Source organism: Paramacrobiotus metropolitanus, unplaced genomic scaffold (assembly GCF_019649055.1).
Source record: "Paramacrobiotus metropolitanus isolate TYO unplaced genomic scaffold, Prichtersi_v1.0 Parri_scaffold0000004, whole genome shotgun sequence".
Classification (NCBI taxonomy): domain Eukaryota; kingdom Metazoa; phylum Tardigrada; class Eutardigrada; order Parachela; family Macrobiotidae; genus Paramacrobiotus; species Paramacrobiotus metropolitanus.
Genome location: NW_026570224.1, coordinates 3,207,405 through 3,218,060, shown reverse-complemented (window position 1 = coordinate 3,218,060; position 10,656 = coordinate 3,207,405). Strand labels below are relative to the sequence as shown.

Here is a 10,656-nt window from a genome sequence, read left to right as displayed (position 1 = left end):
GCGACTGAAAAAAGGCAGTAGCAATATGCACGGAGAAACATAAATTCAAAGATTGTTATTCGTAACTGCTAGACAACAGGAGTACGGCACGACGACACAGTAGATTTGGAATTTCAGACACTCTCGGCATCTCCTCAAAGACGGGAAAATGAAAATTCCAAAAAGTCGGTTTTTTGGAATTTTCAGAAGATGCCAGGTTCAGCCAAAATGCTTAGCCTGGCAAATGGAGTGACTGGTTTAAGCCCTCGCCCTCTATCCCACCGGACGCAAACTACGCACTACGGACTTAACTAGTGCTAACAAGTACCACTTTGGTACACTGCGCATTGTCAAGATATTGAGTTTTTTCACTTCGCGAATGCATAAAAATGTACGGCAAATATATTTCCTTTAAAATTCCACTGATGGCGTACTAGGTGTTTAATATAAAAGTTTTGTAAAATGTTCGCCATAACTTTTCTCCTACTTGACTACAACGCCTCAGATTGTCTGCTACTGGGTTGGTTTGGCTGAAGCCATGTTTACCCAATAAACGCTATGGCCGAGTTCGCTGTTAATTGCCGCACTTTAGCCACGCCCGAGCCTTTAGCCCCGCCCCAACGCGTTAGACCAATTACTCCATTCCCGAGCCGAGCTAAAACTCTGACCAATCACAGCTTCCTTGGCGTGACGTCAATTTCAATTTTCGGTAGCACGATCATTTTCGACTTTCGGTTCCATTTTGCTTTGGAGCAAATCGCACTAGGTACACTACTAACAAAACGTAAATCAAATCACCATACGGTAATGTTAACGACGTTTACAGTAAGCAACTGCAAGAAGTTTAAAAGACTCTGTTACGGTATCTCTGTCACTAGAAAAAACTTGTCACAAAACAATCATTACAATTTTTCGAACTCATTTCGTTTAATATATAATACCGCGGTACGTTGTCAATTATCAAAGACAAAACAACTGTCTCTGGTATTATGTGAGGCTTCAGTGATTTAAACTGGAGTCTGAAGTGCGGTACCGCGTTTTCGTTGCACTGTGCCACTGTCCGTTCGGTACCTTGGAGTTTGGGAGGTTGAGAGTGGTTTTTCTGTAAATCAGTAAATGGGAAGAAAGGCTGGATCGTCCAAAGCCTCCAAGCCCATTCCTGCGGGAAATGAATGCTACCGACGTGAAGTGGCACTGGAAGGACTGGAAGGCACGTAATACTCCGCTGAATCAAAGCCTTTAGACTTGAGTGTTACACCCAGTCTTTCGTTTTTTAGGGATAACGTTGGCATCCTTCTGGATCCGCTTGCAGGAGGCGTTCCGTTATTATCACAACGAGACGGTCGATGTCCAGAATGCTGCTTTTCAACAAGCAGCTTGGGAAGAGCTGTTGGCAGACCAAGAATTGTCAGTGTATCTTCTACCAGAGGCACGGTCCATTATTCCCGAATTGGAATATAAAAAGGTCGAGGATTTTACGAACGCCGACCTACCGGAGGAAGTTAGTGTGGAATCAGCGTTTAAGCGGCCTTTCTCAGCAGTGGACGCAGATGATGACGAAGTGGACATCACTTTGAAATCATCCTCTAATGATGGTCATGAAGGTATATGTTGTAGGTTCTGTGCGCGCGATAACATAGCGCAAAACATAATATAGCTGTCTCGCTTGCAGTGCAATCGATGCTTTGATACCGGTGAACAGCCGATGCGTACATGTTTTTGAAATAAAAATGGTTTTTGTCGTGGATGATCTGAGTTCAATCCTCTGAAGAGACACTTTTTTGTTATGGTTTTCACTCGGTGTATTTCATAGTGCGTTCTGGATCGTTATGCAGTCTTGATTTGGCTTCGTATTACCAAATTTAACTTCTTTTCTTATTTTTAGTGACAATATTCACCTATGGCTGGGAGGTATGCAACGCCAATGGAGACTTCGCAAGTTCGTCGATCCGTTATTGGTGATTTCACGCAGGGTTTTATTTTTTAGGCAAAAGAAGTACCATCGTCATTCCTGAATTGTTACGGAATTTTTTTCGAAAAATCACCAGAAATTTTGGGATCTTGCCGCTGTTTACACACACGAACAGACATTTCACATACACTTCGAAAGTCGAAACCATCGTTGTCTGTTGTTCGGGAACAGTATGGCGACCGTTTGGTCATCGTGGCCAGTGATAAGCTGCGCAAAAAGGCCCTGGGAATAGATAAACTGGATGCAGCTGACTTGAGAAAGGTGACGCCTGGCGCTTATGCCGTATTGGAACTTGTCGGACGGTGAGCCAGTTATAATTCTGCCATCACGATAATTAAAAAGAAATTTCGAACATTTTCTTGCTTGCTACACCCCTGATTCATATGTAATTCTTACAGCCATACTTTGACACATCCATTGTTAGTGTGTTTTCGATTTAGGAAAGTTGCATTCGCTTCACTTATCCGAAATATTATTTTGTAGACACCGTCATTACGGCGTATTTTTGGTCCTTCGTGGTTGGACTATTTTGGGGAGAGGAATCCAGACACTGAAACAAGTGCACAATTATACGGGAATATTGCGAGATCTTAATCTTATCAGCAAAAAGGTGTAACCTCTTTTGTAACACTATTTATCACCTCTTTTACCAATATTTACTTTGTATTAAAATTATCATTTCGACGTCTTTAGAAACTCCGATTTGATATTCAAATGGCGTATATGGCTTATACGTACATTACGTGCGCTTTTCTGAAACATTTTGATCGGCCAGTGAACACCAAAAGCGAGGAGTGGTTTGCCCAAGTGCAGCATTTGATTAATAGCGCTCCTGCTCCAGGTTATCCAATTGTTTTACTTCCAAGACTGGAGGTACTGAATGTACTTTGTATGACAGTGAACGTTATTACTTGTCAGATGGATTGGATTAAAAAGTTAACCTTTTTTTAGCGAATGTTTTTTCTGTAGGCTTATGAGCACGTCCCGGATCAGTACCAAATGAGGAGGCGCATCCGACGGATTTTGCCTGACATGAAGCACAAAACTTTTACAAAATCGGAATTGATGGACAAGTATCCGCAGTTAGAAGGCGATTTAGACGCTAAATTCGTGGTGACGTATGTCGATCCAGAAGTGGAAAAGAGCAAAGCAACACCGCTTGTGATTGAACCTTACGTCGTTCCTGAAGATTTGAGTGCGTGTAATCTGTCCATTTGCCTGTTATTAATTGCTTTGGCGTTGTTGTACGCACAATCCACGTAATATTCTGCTTTATATTGATTTATTTTCTTTGCAATGCAGGGAGGTGCTTTTTTTGAAATTGTATGCGTGAATCGGTCTCATTTTGTCGTGTTTTTAGAACTTGTCCATAAACCAACCAGGAAGCAAGCTATGCTTGCTGTGTTGTCTTTGTTGAAAGCCAACCGAGAACGCGGCTTATCTGAACCAGAGATACGAGCTATTTTCGTTCAACACGGTGTCGGAAAGCGTCGGGCGAATCCTACGCTTGGCTACTGTCTCGATACTGGATATGTTATCCGTTCCGGCCGGTTTGGTACTCGAAATAAGCCTAAACGGTTCGTTATCATTTTTAAGATAATTATGAAAAAATTTAGTAATAATTTTTGAGGAATTTTAATTAATTCCCCTAACGTGAGAATCTGCTATAAGCAGTAAACACTAGCGAAAGATAATTATACAGTGTAGAAAATTCTTGGTTACTAATCTCTAGAAGACACTACAAGTCTGTATAGCTTTCAGAAATTACTTGGATGAACTTATGAAAGTAAATTTGTATGAACGTTTAGCGTTTGCAGTAATCTTTGTTAAAATTTGCAGATATGTTCTTGTATCATCGGAGGAAGAGCGGCAGCAAATTTCGAAGAAACTGACGAAAGACGAGCCGGAAACAATGGAAGATGCCACTGTGGCTCTAGCTACATCCACTTCAGACAAAACTCTGACCAATCCTGTGATAATTGGAGAAGCAGCAGTTGCCGCGTTGAAATTAAAGCTGTTACAGGCTGCCGAAAAAATGCTCTACTTTCCGGATGCGAACTATTTCTTGCGGTTGGTGCGGTTTTTTCACCCCGATCCTCCGAAAATATCACCTGCGGAGTTTCATGCATGGCTGCAGACGGAAATCAATAAGGGATCGTTTACGGTAGATATTATCGCAACCAGCAATCAACTTTTGCAGTTAGTCAGTACTGGACCAGAAAACATCGAAGAGCAGACTGTTTTGGTAGTCCATTCTTCTGTTGATCGGGGAAAGATTATACATTATGGAAAACGTTTGGCTTTCACGAATGTTTTACAAACTGGTAAGGAAGCGCGGTTTGGGAAGTGGAAAAATGCTGGAGCGTAGCGAAATGAAATTTAAAAAATATTTGATGCTATCGGATGGCTACGTAATTTTCTCTGATTTAGCGAAACTGGGATTTTAAAATGCGATTTTTGAAAGATGTGTTGGATATTTTCTTACATGGGTGAACGAAATAATAACTCGTAATCTGCCTCTGTGTGTAGCCCTGGGACCGTTCAAGGATATTAAACGAGCACTGGAACTCTGTAAAATTGCACCAGGAAAGTACTCATGCCATGAAATATATTCTCGGGAACGGATTACTAGAGTGCGCCTCCTGCATCGCTACTTAATCCAGTTGACCTATCAGCGCTCAGATTCTGAGTCTGCCAGAGAACGACCATTTTGGGCGCGAAAATGCGAAAACTTCGAATTTTGTGGTAAGAAGCTCATGTTTGTCTGGTATTTATAATGACTTTTGTTTGCTAAGCAGTCCGCACACTGCACGTAATCCTGTCCCCTTGTTACCTACAGTCATAATCATACCTTTTGATACGTGTATTGCTGTATTTATAGGCAGTTATCCCGGATGGGTAACAATGGAGGAAATCGTCTATCAGATGCCGTTGGCTGTGTTTGTTCGATTGGTGCCACTTCAGATGCCCTCGGAGGCAGATAAGCAGTTTGTTTTCACCAGTGTGGCGGATTCGACCATATCGTCCCTTCCGATGCATTTACAAGATTTGAGGATTATAACGCACACTTTGGAAAGCCGGCATTTTGTCTACGTTTTACGAGATCTTCTAGATCTCCTGCAGTGCTTTGGTTTTGTGAGAGAAGGACCGAAAGACTTGATGTATCCCGATGGAACGGAATTGTATTATGTCAGCAATCATATTACGGTTCCTGATACCAAAAACGTTTTGGATTCTCAAATCAATAACGGTGAGCATAACACTGGGCTTAGATAGCCTGGTTTGCCCAACGGTTTTCACCTGAGGGTAATAAGTCTCCGTAATGGAGTTTGGCTACTGTAGTACGATAATAATAATAATAATAATAATAGATGGGAATATGGTTTTAAGATCAAGGTGCGCGCTTTTCAGTTTTTTTCATAAAGAATGATATTTAAAAGATGGTTGCAGTTTCCAGTACTGCCGCATTGTTAGTAAATTATGAAAACGCTTCAATATAAAAATCGCCGCTGACAGAAGCAAGTACACAACTATGTGCGACTCTTGTTTTATAATTAGTGCAAATTTCTAGGTGTGCTGAATGAAGAACTGATTAATACTTTGCCTGAAAGGACATTTGAATTTCACTGTGACGAAGATGTTATCACTTTCTGGCAAATTATCCAGCAGGAGTCTTTGACAAAAAATTGGCGACGATTGAAAACCGAAGACGTTCCCACAGCGAATGAGGGGCTTCATCGACTGCGTGTGGATGAGTTGAAGAAACGATTTGGAAGCGCCGTGGCACTAGCCTATCCCGACACACTTACGACTGTTTTCCGGCCTCCTGGTGACCGTCTATCCATCTTCGGCTTCGATTCCATGTTGAAATTAAATGAACGCCTTTTCTGGAAACGACGCATGGTTCTGGCACACCACAATCAGTGTCATCCGACATACATAGCCGATCTGGATGATTTTCCCTATGTTCAGACCAACGTAACTATCTACCGTGGGGAGAACTTACCGCAGCAAACACCAAAGCGATTAAAAGTGGTTACCGGCGGAATAAAGGTCAAGCCCGGGCCGAAGTTTGTCAGGAAATCAGTGAAAAAATCGCCCGTTAAAGCTGGTGCAGCGGAAATCCACCGTTTATTTCAGCCCTCGAATTGGGGTTCCTTATTCCATAACGAAAGGCCATGGTGTCGCGGTGAGGAGCTGGTTGCCGTAGCATACTTAGCGATTCGTGATTTGATCACCCGGTTCAAGCGGAAACCAGTGTACGTGGAGATGCTGGTGGACTTGCTGACAACATACTTTCCCGATGCGGCATTTCGGCGCAGTATGCTGGAATGTGATGTTATTCTGCATCGGATCGGGAGATTGCCCAAAGCCATTAATGAAATGCTGGTGGTGCAGGATATGGCACGACGAATGGTGAATTTCGAAGCATTTTTGGAGTTTGTTAACCAGACAAGGAAGGATATTTTGAGCATGCGGGAATTATTTGATGCTTGGCGGGAAATGGTGGTGCAGGTGTTGAATAAGATTTTCCAGTCGCCACCGTATCCAAGACGAAAACTACTTCACACCAGTTCTAGTACGAGTATTCGAAGTGTTATAAACGAATCGGAGACGGCAAGGCAGTTTACCATGGAAAATTTGGTTATGGTAAGAATCTTCGTTCCGATTCATTCGTTAAACACTGCATTTCAAAACTGTTTTACTTACTGTAATGGTTTTCGACACTCACATCTCCGTTTAGTCATACTGTATTTTCTCAACTAAACGTTCTGCTTCGACTGCTTATCTCCGACACTTCGCTTCTGCTTCGACACTCACATCTCCGTTTAGTCATACTGTATTTTGTTAGCTAAGCGTAAACAGTGTTAATTTATCCTTTCCCTTTAGTATTCTTATTTCTCTTTACAGCAAGCTCTCCATACCGAATCGACGATTGATAACCGTTTATTGGAAATCCTTGAAAAACAACCCCAGCGTATTATGGTCGGGGTGGCTACCTATTTAAGCTACCGTGGAATTTTGGCATATCGCAAGGGTATCTCTAACAAACTGACCCCGCATTTGATGGTAACGGTTGGAACGAAATCCATGGGATTGAGCATGCGATTCACTGAAAAATATCGCAATGTGCAAGGAACGTTGGTTGCCGATAACATTCGTCCATCCGTGTGTGTGGAAATGTGTGATCCAAATGCTGAAAATTCAGCTTTTGGATTTCTTTGTATTTCGATCCCGTTGTACAACAGTTGGCGGTGAATTTGAATTACAACCGAGCCCAGCTTAACGTAAGTGAGATTGTGCATGGTTTATCGTTTCGCCGTTACATAAACGTTACTGAATTGTAGATCTTGTGCGCACAAGATTTCTTTTTTTAGGATGTGTTCCAGTTGACTGGCTTGGGCTCGAGTTTTTGGGCCAGATTACAAGCGGAAACTGAGGACGAATTTACCATGGGTGCCTTAATAGATCCGGCACAATATCGGATTAAGCGTGCAGCATGGGCTCTTGAAGGAATTACTTGTCAGCTGCGTGAAGCCCTGGAAATTCGATTTAAACCGTGGATAGCTGAACAGGAACGCTCGATCACGCTGCCGCGATCGGAGGAAGAACTTTTCGTGTATGTTAAGAAATACTTTGCTGATGACGATCTTGAATTCGCAAGGTTGGTTTTGGCTGAAGTGAAATCGCATCGCTGTTCGGGAACAACGAAGAAAGAACTTTATGTAAGTGTTGCCGTTGGAGTTTTTGTTTGACAATCTTTAAACCTTGGACAAAGTGTAACCCAGTATGTGTTTCACAGCAAATAATGGATATAGAACACCAGTGGTCGTGTTCCCTCGTTCATGATGTATTGCAACGTCTGATAATGGCCGGTTGCATAGTGGAGGCAGGTTGTGACAGTGTGCGTTACGTTTCAGCACTGTGTGCTGCGCCATGGGTGCAAGAAAAGACGTCATCATCAAAGTATGCCTTTCAAGACAAGGTTTTTCTGCGTAATTGAATACCTAAATATTAATCAAGATCGAACTCCCATCAGATAAACAAGTGTGTATTAATATAATAAATATTAAATGTACATTGTGCTTTCCGTATTAAGTAGTGTTTTCTCTGTTCCTGCTTTCGATCATTTTGCGTATCTTTTGATTTCGAACAGCGACCATTTTTCGTCTAGGCGGGAAGTTTATGTGCCTTATCCTTGGACCAAATTGGATGGAAATATTAATGGAGAAGTTCTCATAAATCACCTGCGCTGGATTTTACAGTTGATATGTGAACAGCATGTTACCAGTTTGGAAGCCGTCATTACCCAGTTCCAGCCATATTTCCTCCCTCGCACGATTCTGGAAATCGTCAAAGTACCGTATTTTGCAGTTAAAATTTGGGTGCAAACCGTAATTCTGACTATTTTACAGATATTGTGTGTTCTGGGATTAATAAAGAAAACTCGCCGGGTGTTGACTGAACCACCGCGATATCTGGATATCAGTGCAGGTGAGTCGATTTTGATTAATTGCTTGGTGACTTGAGTTGACTGTTTTGTGGATACAGAAAACGAGTGGATGGACGATGGATCTTTGAACTTCATTTTCCTCAGTTGTCGTGTGTCTGCGTTTGAATCATTGATGAGCCTTTCCATCCTGGAGGAGCTATTTGGTTTGCAGCCAACTGCTGTTTTCCCCGCTCTGACAGAGATGGATTTCGCCGACGTGGGCGTGAGCCAAACTGTTGAACCGGACAGAATACTGCCCGATGATGAGGACGTCGATATGGAAGAGCCGGTATCACAGGATAGTATTGAATCAGTAGATACTCAAGGAGAACATGAATCTGATGACGATGCGTCAGAGGAGGAAGACGACGCCGTGGCATTTATGGATGCAATGGGTCTGCAAGGATCGCGATGGCTTCTGGATAATAGCACCGATGAGTCGGATGTGGAGGATGATGATGATGATTCGCTGGACAATGAAGTGGGAACAGGGACGGGTCACGGAGAAGCTGAACTGGAGAACATGGATGAAGATTAAAGGCAGCAGCTTGGTTTCGGGTGGCCAGCGGCTCTGTCTGTGAATAACGACTGTGATGGTTTCTACTTTTACTTTTTAGGTTGGTTGCTTGAATAGTACAAGCACCATAGTTAAGTGTGGACATTTCGTTTGCGGCATTGGAAGTCAAAATAAGTAACTGGTTCCATGTACAGCAAGTGTTGCCGCATTTTAAAATTGAAATTTTGTTCGTGGTATGCTGTTTTTGCAAGTTTGTTGTTGTCGTATCTTTGCTTGTTATTCACAGCTTCTGTCATACTGTACAACTCAAGCAGAAATTAAGACAATATTACGCAATCACAGCGCAATTTTGACTTGGTTAGTATGTCTAATTTTTCCATTATCTGATCACGATACCGTGCTGATGTACTTACAGTTATTTATGCCTCAGGGCTCACAATCAGGGTAATTTGTAGCCACCCATAAACCGTAACGGACATACGAATCATGATCTACCAGCAGGGAACATACCTAGGTAATTGTATAGCTGCTCTAATCTATTTTTGTTGCACAAATCAGTAAGTACAAGTTAAAATACCGTACATAATTATTAGGCTAAAAACATTTAGGCCATTTAAGTACGCAATTATGCAATCCGTTCGCAATAGTTCTTAATTTCCAGTCCGCTGACCATTAAAATAATTTGTCCCTTACACGTGTAGACCAACTAAGTTTAAGCGTTCGGAAATTTCTATGCTGAAAAACTTGGATTGTTTTGTCGGTCAACCACTTCCAACTAAGCAGTCAAAATACGGTACTTTTGCATCCGTCAGTGCTTTACGGCCTGTACCTAATAATTATTATAAGAGGTATTTTTTGAGGAGGTTTGGAATCGTTAATCACTACACAATACACACAAAGGTACAGACTGTATTATGCAGTGACATTTTTAAATCCAAAGGCCATCCATGATTTCTTTGCCGCAAGCAGTCGTCTTCAACCCAGCTTCAGATTACACCCCTTTTTCTTAATGGTAGCCATATACGCAGACGAAAGCAGTGCATTGCACAGAGAGGAAAGCCGAATATTTCATTATGCCATTTAATTATGAGAGCCATATATGGCAAGTTGGAGTCTGACTAAACTCTGATATGAAAATTCAGCTAAAAGCAATCTAATTCGAGACATCATCAAACGAGTAATATAGATATATCTACTCTAGGTAACCTCTCAAAAACAATGCTATTAGTGCTATCAGTAATCACCACTATTAGATCTTCAAACTATAGCTATAATGCTTTCGTTTAATTAATAATAAGCGGTATTGTCGCGCATTGTAATTACGGTTGACCGGCGAATACGGAATAATGCCGCATTTTTAACTGAGACTGTACTGTGATGGAATAATATGCATAAGTACTCTTTTAGCACCTGTAAGCATTTGGAAGTGCATAATATTATTAGTATTTTGTGATGTTGCAGTCACTGGCACATGTACAATCATTAAATGATCATAATCTGTATTCTGTGTGACAGCGTCCTCGAATACACACTTTTGTCTTCCGCACGTCAACATCCCACATTTAGTTAGCCACCTGGACAAGTGCGAAGTGTCGACGCAGTTTTGCGAGTGCAATAGGATGGATCCTTCCGGCCCCGAGTATGTACTGCGACAGTCTGTGTACTGGGATTTACCCAGTGCTAACGCTATCACAA

At 41.9% G+C, this 10,656-nt stretch overlaps 1 protein-coding gene across 1 annotated transcript; it reads left to right on the top strand.

Moving 5' to 3' along the window:
* Positions 1-783: 783 nt before the first annotated feature.
* LOC129580780 (uncharacterized) lies at positions 784-9,302 on the top strand. The gene is made up of 19 exons (XM_055471447.1): positions 784-1,189; positions 1,257-1,583; positions 1,865-1,890; positions 1,967-2,253; positions 2,435-2,561; positions 2,645-2,824; positions 2,921-3,146; positions 3,312-3,528; positions 3,791-4,275; positions 4,481-4,696; positions 4,833-5,201; positions 5,523-6,601; positions 6,863-7,206; positions 7,249-7,258; positions 7,330-7,677; positions 7,755-7,918; positions 8,127-8,310; positions 8,368-8,446; positions 8,504-9,302. The coding sequence occupies exons 1-19, from the start codon at positions 1,096-1,098 to the stop codon at positions 8,980-8,982; spliced, it is 5,241 nt and encodes a 1,746-aa protein (XP_055327422.1). The 5' UTR covers positions 784-1,095; the 3' UTR covers positions 8,983-9,302.
* Positions 9,303-10,656: the final 1,354 nt, after the last annotated feature.